Raw genomic sequence first — 19,816 nt, 5'->3', positions numbered from 1 at the left:
CCCTCAACGTTATATTTCTAACCGACCGTTGTAATTAAAAGCCAACTTCAATCACCACTCTAGTTACACAGCAATTTTATTAATAACTGAATACAAATCATTTGGTTATGTACACATAAGCTAAGAGTGATCTATATACATTTATATGCAGATGAATAACGGTGGTAACAGTTATTTTTGAATGCACAAAACCCCAAGTACACAAAACGGCTTTATCACTTCTTTTTTTTCTTTTTACTTTCCCTAATAAATGTTACAAAATTATTTCCAGTTACGGGATTCCTTGTTTCAGAAAATACACGAGTTTTTTTTAATAAATCGTATTATTCTTATATATGAAACCTTATCCGGAACAAAACTTCGGAATATTCCTGTATAGTAAAGTTTTTAATCTATAATATATTTGTTTCATATATTAGAGTTTCATGCTAGACTTCTTATCTTTTTGAATAAAATATATGCTGTTACAAGTATTACTCGGAAAAGAATTGTTAATCTAAATCATGCAATTAAAAACCTATTTAAAATGCTATTCATAATCTTCAGCTGGTGCAAATAATGGCAAATCTTTTATTCTTTGTCTTTTTGATTTCTTCTTATTACTATTATCATCGGAATTTGAACGTTTTTTACTTTTAGATGATTTAGATTTTTTGGTTTCTTCCTCGTCTTCTTCATCTTCGTCTTGTTCATCAATTTCCAACTCTGAATCAGATAATTCATCGTCATCATTGACACTGAACATTTTGAGTTCTTCTTCACCAAAATCATCTTCATCATCTTCATCTTCGGCAGCTTCTTCTCCTTCTTCCCCACCTAATGGCATATCAAATTCATTTATTTCTTCAGTTCTAAGTGGACCTTCTCCATCATCAAAATCATCATTATTATCGTCTTCTTCTTCTCCAATTTCTTCATCATCAATATCTGAGAAATCTCCTTCGTCAAAATCTGAAAATCCTTCATCTGATATATCATCTTCAACATCTGGTCTTGATTTTACTAATGCATTCCAAACTTCTTCATCATCCATACCAGCTCCATCTTGCTCATCTCCATCTTCATCAATTTCTTCATCTTCGTCTTCTCCATCACCTGCTTTAACTGCTTTCTTATTCTTTAATTTATTAACTTTTGTGGTAAAGTATTGATGGAAGAATTTTTCATCAGCTTTTATATCATCAACTTTCTTATTAAGCCAATTTTCTGTATTTGCTGGTAATTCCTTGTAAATTGAATTTGTCGATTTAACTAATAAATCACCAGTATGAACACCTCCTAAAGGTTGCATAATTGATGAACCTTTTGTTTGTGGTTTTGCTTTTGCATTTTTATAAACAAATCTATCCAAGAAATGGGCTAATGTATATAATCCTAGATCTGGTTTTTGTTGTGGTGTATTATCTATAAATGATTGTGCATAGATTTCAATTGTTGGATGATAATGTTTTAAGAATAAATCAATTTCCCATAATGAAGATTTATTAGCATTTGCAAATTTCGGATCTCTCTTCTTTGGATCATATTCTTCATTGGCTTCCTTTGATGGAGTTGATTCTGTGGCTTCAATTGTTTTTGTTTCTTCGTCTGGTCTTGAATTTACATCAATTAGCAAATCACTAATTTCCGGCATTGATTTTGATAATTCACTAAGCAAATATAACATACCAGCAATAGCACCAATATTAAGCCAATGAGCTATAACTTGCAATATTCTTTTGACGAATGCTAAAACTCTCGGTATATTTGACTTGTCATTTTTCAATGATTTATATAATAAGTTCAAGTAAATTCCTTGTTTTGAAGTATTGACTAATCTAGAATCTAATAATGATTCATATAATGTTCTATAATATCTATCTGAATTTAAATTTTGTTGAGAAACAATATGATTGATTAAAACTAATGCTTGAATTGCGGTGTTGAAATTACTACTGTGTGTAATTTTAAACAATGTATCTAAATGTTGTTGAAATACATCATTTGGTAAATTTGAAAATGGAAATGCACGATTTAAACCGGTTAATAAAGCTGAAAACATTTTAGAATTTTTTTCTTCAATAATTTCTTGATCAGATTTGTCTTCAACCTTAACTGATCTGCCTCCTTTTTTACCTTTCTTAAAGTTTTTTCTATTATTTTTTCTACCTTTTTCAGATTCTCCAATAGTTTTATCTTTGTCTTCCTCTTTGATCAATGTATTACTTTCAATCAAAACTTTCTCAAATAATGCAAAATATGTCTTTACCAATGAGTTAGCTAATTCCTCTTCTTTTCTGGTTATGATAGTTTGATTCAAGGTTGTGACACCATAATATTTAGAATGATCATCATTATTGCTTTTGAAAATGACATCTATAACTGCATCTGTAATAATTTTTTTCATTGCAGGATGCTCTTGTTCTAGTTGTAATATCAAGTATGAAGCTTTTGCTGAAACTTTGTTATCAGTATCACCTAATTTATTGACACCTAATTTCAAAAGATTGACTTCTTGTTCTGGTTTAGCTTTTAATAAATCAAATACATGATTTAATGTATTCATTCTAACATGAACAATTGGATCCTGTAATAATTTCTCTAATATGACAATTAATTTGAAATATCCTTTTTTCAAATGATCTTCGTATAAATAAACAGCTAATTGAGCATCTGGTGCATCTTTGACTAAAGGTTGTTTATCAAAGGCAAATAATTTTCTATCTGGTAATAAACCATTTAATAATAAATCCTTGAGTGCATTAATTGATTGTAAAGCTGCATTTCTTGATTTTTTATCACAATATCCTATTAAAGTATCTAAAGCTTTAATATTATGTAATGGAGCTTCTTGAACTAATAATGTTAATGCTGAAATTTTATCATTTAATGTACCATCTGATAAAATTTGTGATAAAAACTTTCTTTGTGTTGAGTTTGAGGAAAATTCTTCCAAATATGTTTTATTATCTTTATCTAATGTGGCCTGACCTCTATCTAATAATCTTTCTCTTGCGAATCTATCTAATTTTGGAGGTTGATCCGATGGTATTTCATAAATATTATACCAATCCAATTGATTTGGAACTATTAATTTGTCACTTGAAACGGTTGTAAAATCAGTTATTTCATCTTCATTTGATGACGTCGTTGGTTTTTTGGGTTTTTCTTTTTCTAATTTGGCTTCTTTCACTATTACCTCGTCATCTATGTTATTGTAATTGTTTTTCTTTTTGTCATCATCAAAAACTAATTCAGGGACATTTTCTTCTTCCTCTTCAAATTCTTCTGGTTCTTCCTCAGACTCTGAAAATGATGTGTATTCTTGCTCCTCATCTTCCTCTATCTCTTCATCATCGACTTCATCATTCTCTGGTTCTTGTTCATCTTCTTCATCTTCCTCAATCACAAGAGCTTCTCCGTTTCCTAATCCAATATTTTTCATAAAATTGTTTAAATCATTTCCAAATGTCAGATCTACTTTTGAACCATTTGCTTCATCATCATTAAATTCGATTTCACTATTATCATCACTTTCAAAATCTTGTAATAATTTTAAATCTTCCTCTGTTGCACCCAATTCTAATGCTTCTTGACGTAGTATCTCATCTGTTACCTTTGCTTGTTTCTTGTTATTCTTTGAAATTGATATTGGTGTTTCGGTATTCACATCTTTTTTAGGTGGTTTCGAATTTTTTGTACTAACTGATTTATGCTCCACTTTATCTTCTTGTTGTTTTTTAACTTGTTTCTGTTCTTGTTTCTTCTCCTTTTTCGATGGTTTTTGTTGTCTTAATTTACTCGTTATTTTATCTTTCAACCCAGAAAGGTTTAAGATTGAACTCATTGTACTTGTTGATTGTTATAAATTTAAAATGGTTGCAACTGATATTTAAATTGGTTTTAAAAATAAATAATTTTTTAATAGTAAGATGAGATTTTAGTTTATATACAGGAAATGATGTCTGAGTTGACCATCTTCAATAAAATTTATAACTTACCTAATTAGGAAGTCTACGCAAATATATTAAATCTAGGAACACTATAAAATTAATTTAATACATCTTACATGAAAAGGTTAAAGAGAATACTCCGAAATATCAATTGATAGCAAAGGTACAAAAATGGTTTGATTTCAATTTAAAATCATATAAAATGTTCGTAATAGTTCTTCTTTAACTAAAGCAAGATCCTTTATGGGTAACTCAAACTTCAAACAATTCACACCATGGGGTAGATCATCAATTTCAGATCCATCATCTACAACAACAGTTACTACTAAGACTTCTGAGTACATACTATCGAAAACTCCAATAGGTGAGGGATCATATTCAGTTGTATATAAATGTCAAAATAAATCAACTAAAAAGTTATGTGCTTCAAAGAAATACAAGAAATTAATAATTTATGGAATGGAGGATTCATTAGTTAATGAGTTTGAAATTTTGAAAAGTATTACTAAAAATCATCCAAAATTATTATCATTAATAGATTATTTTGAAACTGATAAAAGTTTTTATTTAGTTACTGATTTAGCAAAAGGTGGAGATCTATTCAATAAAATTGTCAACGAATCACCAAATGGTAAATTAGATATAGACACATCACAAGAGATTATAGTACAATTAATTGATTGTTTAGCTTTTTTGCATGAAAATGGAATAGTTCATAGAGATATGAAACCAGAGAATATATTTTTCAAATCAAAAGACTCAAACTCAATACTACTAGGAGATTTTGGATTAGCGAGATCGATTAAATCTAATCAAAAACTATATGAAATACTGGGAACTTTAAGTTACATGGCTCCAGAAATGTTTGATAGAGAGAAAGGTTATAGTAAGGAAATAGACATATGGGCAATGGGGGTTGTATTATATTTTATGTTATCTGGCTACTTACCATTTGATTGTGAAACTGATGATGAAACTAAAGATGCTATTACAAACAAGAAATATTTATTTGAACCTGAAGAATACTGGGAAGATACTCCAAAAGAAATAAAACAATTTATAAATTCATGTTTTGAAAGAAATACAGCTCGAAGGCTGCTTGCAACGTTAAAGAAAGAACCATTTGTTAGTCAATATATGCCGCCTTCAATTTCAAAACTAAATTCGAATTCTAAGTCAACAAATTCATCCTCGTCTTCCTCCATAAGACCAAATATTTCATCGTTACAAAAAAAGCAAATCATGGATATACTATCAAATAATAAGAACTCACGTTTAAAGGCTGCTAATCCAAAAATGAAAAATTTCAAAACTGATGAGAATACTCATCAAGGTGATATGTGTCATTCGCCGGAAACTGTCACGGAGTTGAATACACCTCTGGCGTCAGTCCAAAGTTCAAGAGAGCCTTCTTCATTGAAAATTCCCCAGTATATAGACGAAATTAATGACTCTTAATTTAATGATTTAATCTTTTCCTTCTAATTTATAGACTTTTTTTCAAATGCACTTCATAAGTAACATTTTGAAAGTATGTCTTGCCAGTTGTCATATCTGAAGAGCTTTGAAAGAAGGTAATTTATAAGTCTAATTGACCAAACATTTGAAAATACAGATACAAAATAAAGTTATACATTTAACAGATCCAAACAAGTTGTAGCAAAAATGTGCAACTATATTCGAAACACTCATAATCCGACTGATGAGACCAACCCTATTGAAGTTTCAACTTTTTATTATGATTTTGTATGAAATCATAAAAAAAAGCTCCATGTTCAAACCAAAGAAATAACATTATAACAGCCTGACCTTTTCGAGAATAATAGATTAACCTGGTCTTTCACAACTAAAAAAGCTTTGTTATCAGAGCCAAATATTACTTCTAGACCGATTTTATGATATTGAAAAAAAGAAGATTAGAAAAGTTCTCTTTAAATTTATTTTGATTTAATCTTAATTGTACCGATGAAGAAAAGACTAATAAAAAAAGAAAATTCATCTCTATTTAACTTACTCAATTTTAATTTAAATAAGCTGACATTTGTGTTGCCAAAAATAGGTAATACAGTAAGTATCAGATAAATCATAGCAATGTTACCTTAGATAAAAAGTGGGTATTGTTCAACATTTAGTGTATTGTTCTGGTTGTAATATGAAATTTGCAATATAGATTTGAAACAATATGATAGTATTTAGGGGATTACTTTATCATTGTGTTGCAAGTAAAAGTATAGCTGTGAATTTGAATCGTTTTAAATCAATCTATTTGATGAAATTTAACCTTGTGAAATACGGGCAAAATTGTAGGAGTTAAGTTCTACATAAAATAATTTTAAGATACACCAAATACAATATTATTTAAATTTATTAAATTACATAGCAAAACCACTCTGCACGACATGTTTAAACAAATTACAAACTTGGAGTAAAGCCAAAGCAGAAAAGATTCAGTAGCCATTTTTTTTGAAAACTTGATTAAATAAAACTAAAATTCTTAAATTTATCATCCATGTGTATGTTATTGCAGTATAGCTAATACATTATCGCTGTTAATTATGACGGTATTAGCACACAACAATGTAAAATATATTTAGATTTCCTTCTTTAGCTGAAAATTATCCAAAAACTTGTATTGTTACAATACTATCTTCAAAAATTTCTTGGGTCACAAACTAAACAAAAGATACCAATGTTTGATTGATAATTTCGTAATAAATGATCTTAAATTTTCAAAAAGTATAAGTATTACTAGTTCTAGGCTTGTGCATGAAAAACAGATCAATAGATAAACACAGAAAAAAGAGAAAATATGAAAATGATCAAATTTCAAAGAAAATTAATCACTATTTATATTTTCTAAAAATTCATGCTTGTCTTTGTAAAACTTTCAAGTAAATTCACAAGACTAATTTTAGAATGAACATATGAAATTTGCCTGAATAACAATATGGATAAATTACTTTAATGATCTACAATTTTATTTAAATAGACTATAATATTTTCTGAAACACAATTTTAACAATTAAAAGCTTATTTATTTATTGCATACTGCACAATAAAAAAATGTTGGGCATTAATAGAAGTAAGAAATGTAGAGTTAATTGGCACCAAGAGAGATAAGTCTACAAATGGGAAAACCCAAATTAAATACAAAATACACATAAAACTAACATTTATTAAAACACAGCAACTTTCTTCATACACAAAAACCCTTTAGCTAAAAACTTTCATACTGGGAACTAAATCATTTAGTAGAATTAAACACATTTGAATTACTGTATGCTGGTATATTTATAATATAAGATAAAAGCAAAGGCAACCAACAGCAAATTATAAGGTTTCTTATTATTTGCAGTTAGTGAAGTTTTAATCTTTGCTTCATTACTCTGAGCTTAAATCTTAAATATTGATTAATCATATTCAATATAATCACATCACATACTAAACAAATAATACTTTTGGAAAAGTATAATTCGTAAAAAATGCAACAAATATCAATATTCAAGTATCAAATGATGATAGTCCTATTCAAGCCTTAAACTCATCAAAGAAAAATCAAAGATGAAGATCGAAAATAGTCATATCGATCTGATAGAAATTACTTAAAAGAAAAATTAAAAAATTAAAAATTTCAAATTTCGGAAAATCCATTACTATTTATACTACTTTCAGCCTTAGAGAAAATCCAAAAACTAAATTCAAAGTTTTTTTTTATTCTTGGGGTTTTCAAACTGAATGTACAACTAATTTAAAAATAAAATCTGAAACATTAAAAAATACAATAAAAAGTTTAAACTGCCTAAAATTCTGCATATAAATTTTGTCGTGTAGCTCTCAGATTTAAAATACAAGATCAACTTCTCAATTGTCGCGTGTAATCGTTAAGCTAAAAATTCAGTATTATGGGCTCGATAGTTCTGAAAAATTTGATAGTACAAACATGAAAAGATTGAAATTAACGTTTTTCTAAAAGTATTTTCAAGTGAATTCATCTGAGAATACAAAGATGAAATTTGCCTGAAACTAATCTAAATAAATTGCCTTATTGATCTACAATTTTATTCAAATATAATATTTTTTGAAAACAATAAAAACTTTATTATTTATTCGATACTGCACAATAAAAAAATGAAGGGCATTGCCAATAGAAGTGGGAAATTAGAATTAATTGGCTGTAAAAGAGTTAATTCTACAACTGGGAACTCCCAAAATTAAATACACAATAAAAACATAACTCACATATATTACAAATACAAATGTAGAATTAAAAAATAACGAAAAGTATCCGATCTCCAAAAGAAGAGCAAAAAAAATATATTAAATTAAATCTTGAATATTGATCGATCAGATCCAATACAATCACATCACAAGCTAAACAAAATAATACTTTAAAAAAATATATTTCGTAAAGAATGCAACAACATTCAATTTTCAATTGTCAAATAAAATGTATTTCAGTACATATGCAATTTATTAAAGGAGCATACAGACGTTTAAAACATGATACCAAGTTGATCTAAGAAAAATTATTAAGAGAATAATTAAAAAAATTTTAAATTTGGTAAAAACCATGACTATTTATACTAACTTAGACTTAAAAAATAATCATAATTCAAATTCAGAATTTTTCAATTGTGGAATTTCAAATTGAGCAATTAATTTAAAAATAAAATCTGAAACATTAAAAAATACAATAAAAAGTTTAAATCGCCTAAATTCTTGTATATAAAAATTGTCGTATAGCTTTAATTTCAATAAACAAGGTTAATTTCTCAATTGTCGCATTTAATCGTCTACTGAAAAAATCGATATTATGGGTTCGATAGTTATGAAAAACTTGAAAGTACAAATATGAAAAGATTGAAATTAACGTTTGTCTAAAATTACTTTCAAGTGAATTCTAGTGATAAATCTGAAATAAAAAGATGAGATTTGCCTGAAATAAATATAAAATTGCCTTAATGATCTACAGTTCTATTAAAATATAAACAATTCTGAAACACAATTTGAATAATAAAAACCTTATTTATTTATTGCATAATGCACAATAAAAAATTGTAGGACATTGACAATAGAAGTAAGAAATTGAAATTAATTGGCAACATAAGAGTTCAATCTACAAGTGGGGGAACCCAAAATTAAATACAAAATAAAGATACAATTAATGTTCATTAATTAATATAAAGCTACTGACCAATGAATTTTCAATCTAAGTTTCAAATTGGCATCTGCAAAACGAAAATGGTAAAAATTGCATCTTGAATATTGATTAATTAGATCTAATATGATCAAATCACAAACTAAACAAAGTAATACTTTTGAAGAAGTATACTTCGTAAAGAATGCAACAAAACTCAATATTTAAGAATCAGATGAGTATATAGTTTGATACTTATTCCACAAATCGCAAATTATAAATGGTGTATTGAAATCTCACAAAAAAACTGTAGGAATTGGCTATGGAACATCTAACCAAAATTGATAAGAGAATAATCAAAAAAAATTTGAATATTGTAAAATCTCATGACTATTTATACTACTTTAGAATTTCAAAAAAAATCATAAGCCAAACTCAAACTTTTTCTTTGTGGGGATTTCCAAATTAAATGTACAATTTAAAAATAAAATCTGAAACTTTAAAAAATACAATAGAAAAAGTTCAAATTGCCTGAAATTCTGCATATAGAAATTGTCGTGTAGCTCTAGATTCAAAATGCAAGATCAACTTCTCAATTGTCGCGCGTAATGGTTAAAGCTAAAAAGTCAATATTATGGGCTCGATAGTTCTGAAAAATTTGATAGTACAAACATGAAAAGATTGAAATTAACGTTTCTCTAAAAGTATTTTCAATTGAATTCAAATGATATATCTGAGAATAAAAAGATGAAATTTGCCTGGAAATTATATGGACAAATTGCCTTAGTGATCTACAGTTTTATTTAAATATAATAATTTCTGAAACACGATTTAAACAATAAAAACTTTATTTATTTCTTGAATACTGCACAATAAAAAAAAATTGTAGGACATTGATTATAAAAATAGAATTAATTGGTACTTAGAGAGTTCAATCTACAAGTGGGAAATCCCAAAATTAAATACAAAATACATATATGACTAACGTTTATTAAAACACGAAAAATTTCTTAATACAGTAAAAACACTCTGGCTAAAATTTTTATCCTGGGAAATGAATCATTCAGATAGAATTGATGAAACGAAAATGAAAGTATTCATTGCATCTTAAATATTGATTAATTGTATCTAATATAATCACATCACAAACTAAACAAAATAATACTTTAAAAAAAGTATAGTTCGTAAAGAACGCAACAAAATTCAATATTCAAGTATCAAATAAATATATATATTTATAATCATTCATAAAATTCTAAATACACACCTAGATGGATCAATAAATCAAGAATTTCAGATTGATTAATAAAAGCAAGGATTTTATCTAATGAGAATTGCTAAAAGAAAAAGTCTAAGTTTTGGAAAATCCATGACTATTTATACCTCTTTTGTCCTTTAGAAAAAGTCATAAGCTAAATCCAAATTTTTTTTTTTTGTGGAAATTTCAAATTGAATGTACAACTGACTTAAAAATAAAATCTGAAACATTGAACAATACAATAAAAAGTTTAAATTGCCTAGAATCTTGCACATAAAAATTGTCGTATATCTCTAGATTTAAGATATACAAGATCAACTTCTCAATTGTCGTGTTGAATCGTCAACCTTAAAATTCAATATTATCTGTTCGATAGTTATGATAAAATTGAAAGTAAAAATATGAAAAGATTGAAATTAACGTTTGTCTAAAATCATTTCCCGGTGAATTCAAATGATAAATTTGAGAATAAAAAGATAAAATTTGCCTGGAAATAATATGGACAAATTGCCTTCTTGATCTACAGTTTTATTTAAATATAATAATTTCTGAAACACGATTTGAACAATAAAAACCCCATTATTTATTGCACACTGCACATTAAAAGAATGTAGGACATTTATTATAAAAATAAGAAATTAGAATTAATTGGCACCAAGAGAGTTCAATCTACAAGTGGGGAATCCCAGAATTAAACAAAATAAATTTAAAACTGATATTTATTAATTGATACAGAAATTCTTCAAATTATATTCGAGTTAACTTTATAATCAGCAGAACGAAGATGGTTATAATCGCATCTTGAATATTGATTAATTAGATCTAATATATTCACATCACAAACTAAACAAAATAATACTTTTGAAAAAGTATACTTCGAAAAGAATGCAACAAAAATTCAATATTCAAGTAATAGTTGATAAAACTTTAGATCTTAATCTTAATTCATTAAACAATTGAAAAGGAAGATTTACCTTATGAAGTTTGCAAAAAGATTAACTGAAAAAATACTAAATTTTGGAAAAATCATGACTATTTATACTACTTTCGACTTTAAAAAAAATCATAAGCTAAATTCAAAAATTTTTCTTATTTGTGGGGATGTCAAATTTTAAACGTAATTACAATTAATTTAAAAATAAAATCTGAAACATTAAAAAATACAATAAAAAGTTTAAATTGCCTGAAATTCTGCATATAAAAATTGTCGTATAACCCTAATTTCAAGATCAACTTCTCAATCGCGTTTAACCGTCTACTGAAAAAATTATTTATATAGTTTTGAAGATTTGAAAATACAGTCAATAGTTTAAATATACTTTAAAAACCAAATTCTATGAATATATATATTATTATATTTATTAAAAAAATTTATCCCTATAAAAAAAAACCCCATCATCTCAAAACTTTGAGACTTTTAGTATTGTCCAATTTTTTGGTAAATTACATTATTATACAATCTTTTTCTTGAGCAGCAATACCTTCAGAATTTTTAACAATTGGTTTCCTTTTTAAATTTTTACTTATTGATTTAACTAATTCTTTATCATTAATTCTTGCTAAAGATTTTTCATCACCATTTTCAGCTGCTTTTTTATACCATAATTGAGCTTCTTGTGAATTTTTTATACAACCTATTCCTTTTTCATAAAAATTAGCTAATGCAAATTGAGCTTTTGATAAATTACATGTTGCTGCTCTTTTAGCCCATTCAAATGCTTCATTTTCATCTTTTGGTAAATAAGGTTCTGAACCAACTAAATACCATGCACACATTGATAGCATTGAATTTGGATCACCTGCTAAAGCAGCTTGTGTATAATAATGTATAGATAAATTTGAATCTTGAGGTAATATTTCTCCAATTTCATAATGATGTCCTAATATTGAAGCTGATTGTGTATGACCTAATGCAGCAGCTTGTGAATAAAGTTCTAAAGCATATTTTTTATCTTCTATTATAATATCTTCAAATCCATTATAATATAATTTTGCTAATTCAAATGGAGCAGCAGCAGTTAAATCAGTTGCAACATTTGTTGCTCTTGTTAACCATTTTATACCCATTTTTTTAGTATTCATATCTATTGGTAATCCCATTCTACCATAAAATGAATAAACTCCTAATTTGTACATTGCAGCTGGATGATTTCTTGATGCTGCAATTTTTAAATATTCAACAGCTTTTCTTGCATCTCTACCAGTACCTAAGCCTTCTTCATAACAATAAGAAGTTCTATAAGCACTTTCAACATGACCATGTTTAGCTGCTGCTTGAAATAATATAAATGCATCTTTATTATCGATTTTATCTAAAGCTCCTGAACTATAAGCATCACCTAATAAATATTGAGCTTCAACATAACCTTTATCTGATAATTTTTTTAAATAATATATAGCTTCTTTTAATAAAGCTTTTCTTAATTTTTTTTCATTTCCTTCAATTGATTCAACATTTGATAAATCAAATTTTTTTGATGATTGTTTCTTCATTGGTGAATTTTCAATTGATCTTTGTGGAGTATTATTACCTGAAGATTGTGATGAAGTTGTTGAAGTAGATTCAACTGCTAATAATAATGCAGTTTGTAACATATATTGAGCATATTGAAATAAAACATTTGGATCATTTGATTTTTTAGCATTTTTACGATATAATTCCAAAGTTTTAATTCTTGGCATTAAAGTTGAAGAATTTGAACCTAAATACAGTTGAATAACATTTTGATTGAAATCAATCATTGAACTATTATCATTCCTATCATAAAAAAAGGATGAAGTTGAAGAAACTGATCTATTATGACCATATTTTGAAACTGATGGAGTTGTTAAATTTGTATCTGATTTTGTAAATAATTGATTATCTATATTATTGGTATTATTATTATTATTTAAATTTAAATTAACAACTGATGAAGTTGTCGATAAAGGATTTGAAGGTGGTGATGCAATAACACTATCCTTTGATGCAAATGCAGCTGGTGGGGTTGATGAATTATATACTGGATATGGAGCAGAATTTGGTGATTTAACAACTCCAATTTTAGGTGAATCTTTATATTGTTGTTGTTGTTGTTGTTGTTGTTGGAAATTTGATGATTGAAAATATTGTTGATTATTTGGAGATAATTGTCCTTGAAATTGTGGTGATTCTTGTACAGTTTGTTGTTGTGGGGATTGATCTGGAAAATTTAAATGAGGAATTAAATGTTCTGGTAAACTTGAAACTCTTGATGTTTGTCCATTACCATGATTGTTGTTATTATTGTTGTAATTAGTATTATTATTATTATTAGTAGAAGTAGTAGTAGTGTTTAGTAAACTTCTATAAGGTTGTTGTTGATATTGTTGTGATTGTGGCTGAGAATGAGATTGATGCTGATATTGTTGTTGCTGATTTGGTGGTGGTGGTTGTTGGTGTTGTTGAAGATGAGGAGATATTATATATTGTTTATTAAGATTTGGAGGTAAATGTAAATCTTCTAAACCAGAAGTAACTTCAGTCATACTTGGTGAACTATCAGATCTATCACTTTGACTAATTTGATTAAAATCCAGTAAAGGATATGGAGTTGATGATGATTGTGAATTATTACTATTTGATGAAACTTGACGATAAGGATGTGAATGATGACTAGTATTAGTATTAGTTGTAGTAGTAGTAGAATTCATTATGCAAATATATATATAATTTAATTAAAATTGTTATTAGAAATATCTTTTAGTATTAGTTCATTTAGTATATTAAAAATTTGTGAATAATTGAATTAAAAATAAAAATTTTAATTTGAAACAAAATTGATTTCGGTTAAAAAATATGTCTGAATTAATGAAACAAAATAATTAATGTTAATAAACGAGTGATTGATTGATTGATTGATTCTTATTCTATTTGATACTTAGTATCTGTTGTGGATATTATTAAAAAACCAATATATAAACAATAAAAAAAAAAGAATGATAAGAATTGAATCTATAAAATTTTCTTTAATTATTAGAAAATAAATTTTTTTGTTGAAAAGTTAAATTTTTTTATTTTTTTATTTTTATTTTTTTAATTTTAATTTTCGTTTCTACGTACATAAAATAAAAATTAATAAAATAAATTATGTCTGTCTTAGAATTATTATAAATTAATATAATAATTGAAAACAAACTCTTGTCTTTGGAATAAAAATTGGTATTAGATCAATTTCCAATCTCTTAAGTAATCAATGTAACACATGTAACACTCAATTTCTATCTAATAATTAAATTTTAAGGATCTAAAATAAATTTTCATAATTAAATCAAAAAAAATTTTATAGACTAAAAAAAAAATCAAATTTAGAATAACGAAATTAAAAAAAAAAATAAAAATAAAAAAGAAAGAAAAAAAAAAAAGTAATATTTTTTTTTTTTGTTATGTAAATATTTAAATTTAAATCTGTTTACTTACTACTACTACAACAACATTTTATAAAATAATTAATTATCTGTACAATTTCTGTAATTTATATTTATATATAACAATCAATTCAATTGATTACAACAATTTGAATAACCCAACTTTGTCTGTTGGATATTTAATGTATAATGTATATATAAATCAAATACTTATAAATTGCATTTAAAGATGGATTTATTTCAAAGGAGAGAAGAAGATTTAATTCTGTGGTTGAAAAAAAATTTTTAAAACAAAGAAAAATCAAAAATTTAATTCTTCTCAAGACGTGTCAATTCTTAAATTAATTGACATTTATTATATAATAAAATTTAACAAAGTTATTTATAGTATAAAATTAAATTACTTTTAATGGTTAATTAATTAATTAATTAAATTATTGATTCAGGTTTCAATTTAAAAAAAAAAGGGTTTATTAAAAGATTAATAGAAAAGTAAAAGTATATAAAGTATATGTTTTGATATTTATCTATTGATATCTAACATTGAGTTTTTTGAATATTATATTACGTCAAAGTATCAACAATCGAATTATTTATTAATAATACTTAAGAATATGCAATACAATTTATTATGCGCTTATTTTTTGTTTATTTTTTTCTTCTTTTACATGTGGATGAAATAATATTATAATTTATAATTAATAGATGACATAAAATATTGAATAATCAAAAATAATTATACGAAAAGCAAGTATTGTACATTCTACTATTTCTCGAGATTATATATATACACGGATATTAATATTTTTAGTAACTAGAAATAATTTCGATCTCATGCCGTAAAGGATTTTCGAAGGACATCTTCAATTTTAAAAACGTTTACTATTAAAGAAACTGCGGTTTAATAAATTAAATTTATTTACTTTTTTTACGAATAATACACAAATATTAAATTAAATATGAATAAACAAATAAATTTAATTTCTATTAAGTAACAAATTTGAACTGGAAACTTCTGGAGATTACGGTTAAAGTATGGCAAATCGAATACCACTTCATTTGTATACAATAAATGGAAAAAATTTGTTTGACTTGTTGTTGAACTCGAGGAGGCTGAGGGTTAAGCTCCATCTCACTTTATATAATTATAAATCCGTATTACATTAATTAATTCATTCACTATACAATTATAATAAAATATTTATTCTCGAGGAAATAATGTTAAAAGTTTAATTATTTTAAAAATTATGGCGTAGTTTAAATTTTTAATCTTGGACCAAATTTTAAAATCTTGGTTTACTAGAATAGTTAATATCAATATGTATGAACATGCAAATGAAGAATATACTTAAAATCAAAATTCAATAACATAACACTCATTTAGACGGTTAAAGTTTGAATTAGACTGAAGGGAAGATTATTAAATACGAGAAAGATACTTTCTTATTAAATGTTTCTAAATATAGATTATTTTTAACTGACTTATTTTGTGTCATATATTTTTATAATTTTTCAAATTTGAATCAATCTCGTATTTTTCAGATTAAATTAAAAATTGCTGCAAAAAAAGTTCTCAACATTTGTGGATGAAACATATTGCTAACTTTTTCTAAATGTTCATATTTGTAGTTGACAACCGTTATTTATTTGAATTACCTGTGGCATTTGTTCACACACATTTATAATTCTGCAAATCTTTTGGTTTTGAAACCCCGACTTATTCGTAAATTACGTTTGCTCTATTGACTATTAATTCTGAAAGTTTATAGAATATGAAACGCCATTTGTCTTAAGTTTACTCGGTGATCTGATCTGACAGAATTGCTGACAGAAAATTTTAGTATAAATTCAAAAATACGAGCATTAAATGATTCTTAAAAAAAATAACTTTCTGAACTTCATGTTATTGGTAATTAAAGAGAGCAAATTCGCCCTCTAAAGACTGAGAATCTCGAAATTTGAGATTTTACGGATCTATTTCAAATTCACTTGCCTTGCCTTTGAAAAATATAATGTTGAGGGAAACGATGGTTGTAACTAGCATAAATCAGACTTTCTTTTCTTCCATTGAAATTAAGCATTCTTACAAAATAAGTCAAAATAGATGTACAATTTATCAAGAAGTTCACTTACAATTTTTATTTTTGAATATTTTCACAACTTAATTGAAAAATGAAGCACATCAATGCTAGTTCAATCAATTCATAGAGAATATTCATACAAAATCGGGTCTAGATGCTACCAATTTTACTCCACATTTTTCCGGTATTTTTTCGGTTTTACGTACAATGTTTAAAATTAATAACCCGTGAAATTAAATAACTTATGATTTCAAATAACTCAATTAATTCAATTGATTCAATTGATTCTTCAACCGCAAATTTGACAACCAAATCCATCAAAAAAATGTCATATAATCCAATAAAAATAATAAAACCATCATACTTAAAAACTTTAACGTCATTAACCAAAAATAGAATTATACCAATTGATTCAACATGGTTTATGCCAAATGTTTCAAGAAATGCACAACAAGAATTTGACAAAGAACATATCCCACAAGCAAAATTTTTCAATTTAGATAAATATATAAGAGATTCAGCATATCCTCATATGTTACCTACTCAAACTATAATTAATCAAGCGTATAAAGATTTAAAAATTTCTCACACTGATTCTTTAATTGTTTATGATAAATTGGGGAATTTTTCAAGCCCTCGTTGTGCTTTTACTTTTAAATTGGGTGGTCATGAAAATGTTTATTTATTAGATAACTTCAATACTTATAAAAAACTGGGTTTAGAAACTACATCAATTGATGAATCGCAACCAAAAGATGAAGAACCAATTGAATCTAATTCAATTGATCAATACGAAGAAAATTATAATAATCAAGTAATTGAATATGAAGATCTCGTGTCTTTGATAGAAAATGATCAAATTAAAGATTATTTAATTATTGATGCAAGATCAAATGATAGATTTACTGGTAAACTGCCAGAACCAAGACCAGGATTAAGTTCTGGTCATATTCCAACTGCTAAAAATTTACCATTCACTAAATTATTAGATTCTAATAAAGATAATGAATTTAAAACTAAACAAGAAATTACAAAGGAATTAGAATTTATTGGGATAAATTTAAATACTTTAAATAAAGATTATCCAAAAGGTTTAATTGTAATGTGTGGAACTGGAGTAACTGCATGTATTTTGAAATTAGCATTTGAATCAATTGTTGGTATTGAAGCACCAATTAAACTTTATGATGGAAGTTGGACTGAATGGGCAATGAGAGCTCCTGATAAGTACATAGTTAAAGATGTCTGAAGAATTATTTTTTTTCAAAATTTATTTATTTATTAATTAAAACAGTAGGAAACTAAAATAATAATAAGAAACTTATACATATATATATAATCTTTTATTTATAATACAAGTTTCTTTTTCTTTCTTTGATGTTGTTGTTTTTTTCATTCATTATTTGGTTCAGGTATTGATAAATATTTATATTTCTTTTTTGTTATATCATATAAATCATTTAATGCAGCATCATCAACAAACCAACTTACTCTTCCAGCAGCTCCCTCATTAACTATCGAGGAAGGTAAACCCTTTTCTGGTCTCTCCATTATTGTTTTAATAATTGGAGCTTTTGTTAAACCTTCCACTACAAAAGCAACTCTTGCTGCATGACATATAACTGGAATAGTTAAAGTTATTCTATTTGATGGACCTGAAGGAGCATTCGATACAGGTATACACCAAGCTAATTTTTCTCTCAAACTTTCACCATGTTTTGGAAATAATGAAGCAATATGACCATCTGGTGCACAACCTAATAATAATAAATCAAACATTGGTAATTTCACTGAATCCTTTTTGGCAAAATTTTGTATCAATTGTTTTTCATAATCATCTGCTGCTTCTTGAGGATCATCAATTAATGATTCATCAATATGAAATATCCTTGGTTTTTTATCACCTTTTATATGATCAAAAAGTTCAATTTTTGCTTGACCATAATTTGAATCAGGACTATCGAACGGTACTAATCTTTCATCTGCAAAATATATATCCCATTTATCCCATTCAATATATTCTTGTCTTGGTAATAAACCTTGATTTAAAATTTTAATTAATGAACCACCACTTATAGCAATTTTAAATCTTACTTCTTGCTTTTTTAAGATTTTCTTTTCCTTTTTAAATTTGTTATTATTTGATAAATTTGTTGATGATAATGAAGATGCATTAGGGTTTAAATTACTTGGATTATTTATATTTAATCCACTTTGACTATGACTTGGTGAATGATTTGGTGTATTTATATTTGAAGCTCCATTACTATTGGTGTTACTTAGACTATTGTTTCCATTTGTTGCTTGATTTAATACAGATATTGAACTATTAGTTTTATTTACCAGTGGTCTTTTTAATTGACCAGATTTTATTAATTCAATTTGTTTTTGATCAGTCGTATTATATAAAGTTTGATTTTGAGCTGATATTACTAAATCTCCAACTGCATCTGCAACTCCTAGGAATTCAGGGAATGAATAGATTAAAGGAACAGTTGTAGTCATTATATATAATTGATAATGTGTAGATATATAAATGTATTTGTTATATTAATTCAATACGGAAAACTGACGATAATGATAAGGAAAAAAAAAATAAAAAACAATTATTGTTGTTGATAATTTATATGTTTATAATTTTATATTGAATAAAATGATTAATCGTTAATGATAAATTATGAGTTTATTGAATAATAATGTAAAAATGAATATATAAATTCAATTGATGAATAAATATTTTAGTTATGCTTGTTATATAAAATGTTATGTTAATTAGTATAAAAAATTTGGAAATAGAAAACTTAACTTAAAAAAATTTTTGTTGTTTTAATAATTAAAAAAAAATTTGATCATAAAAAATAAAATAATAAAAAATTAAAAAAAATTAATTAAAAGGGACAAAATTAAAAGGTTACGCCTAAAATCACTAACTAACAAAAATTATGATATAATAATAGTAATCATTTAAACAGAACAATTAATATTCTATTACTATTAATGTTGAACTGTAAGATACTAAATC

At 25.9% G+C, this 19,816-nt stretch overlaps 5 protein-coding genes across 5 annotated transcripts; 2 read left to right on the top strand and 3 right to left on the bottom strand. All coding sequences in view use genetic code 12, as the record gives it.

Annotated features, from left to right (window-relative positions):
- Positions 1-529: 529 nt before the first annotated feature.
- Positions 530-3,826, bottom strand: MAK21 (RNA-binding ribosome biosynthesis protein; the record flags this gene model as incomplete). Its single annotated transcript, XM_051764320.1, has 1 exon — positions 530-3,826. One exon carries the CDS (start codon positions 3,824-3,826, stop codon positions 530-532), a length of 3,297 nt encoding a protein of 1,098 aa, XP_051619762.1.
- A 349-nt stretch (positions 3,827-4,175) lies between these two features.
- CMK1 (protein kinase) lies at positions 4,176-5,390 on the top strand (the record flags this gene model as incomplete). Its single annotated transcript, XM_051764319.1, has 1 exon — positions 4,176-5,390. The coding sequence occupies one exon, from the start codon at positions 4,176-4,178 to the stop codon at positions 5,388-5,390; it is 1,215 nt and encodes a 404-aa protein (XP_051619761.1).
- A 6,380-nt stretch (positions 5,391-11,770) lies between these two features.
- Positions 11,771-13,999, bottom strand: CHS4 (Chs4p; the record flags this gene model as incomplete). The annotated part of the gene is made up of 1 exon (XM_051764318.1): positions 11,771-13,999. One exon carries the CDS (start codon positions 13,997-13,999, stop codon positions 11,771-11,773), a length of 2,229 nt encoding a protein of 742 aa, XP_051619760.1.
- A 3,039-nt stretch (positions 14,000-17,038) lies between these two features.
- On the top strand, positions 17,039-18,043 carry KGF54_003699 (thiosulfate sulfurtransferase; the record flags this gene model as incomplete). Its single annotated transcript, XM_051764315.1, has 1 exon — positions 17,039-18,043. One exon carries the CDS (start codon positions 17,039-17,041, stop codon positions 18,041-18,043), a length of 1,005 nt encoding a protein of 334 aa, XP_051619759.1.
- Positions 18,044-18,186: 143 nt separating this feature from the next.
- On the bottom strand, positions 18,187-19,299 carry KGF54_003698 (uncharacterized protein; the record flags this gene model as incomplete). Its single annotated transcript, XM_051764314.1, has 1 exon — positions 18,187-19,299. The coding sequence occupies one exon, from the start codon at positions 19,297-19,299 to the stop codon at positions 18,187-18,189; it is 1,113 nt and encodes a 370-aa protein (XP_051619758.1).
- Positions 19,300-19,816: the final 517 nt, after the last annotated feature.

Source organism: Candida jiufengensis (genome assembly GCF_024610255.1).
Source record: "Candida jiufengensis strain CBS 10846 chromosome Unknown scaffold2, whole genome shotgun sequence".
Classification (NCBI taxonomy): Eukaryota; Fungi; Ascomycota; class Pichiomycetes; order Serinales; family Debaryomycetaceae; genus Lodderomyces; species Lodderomyces jiufengensis.
This window is presented reverse-complemented; position numbering and strand designations above follow the sequence as displayed.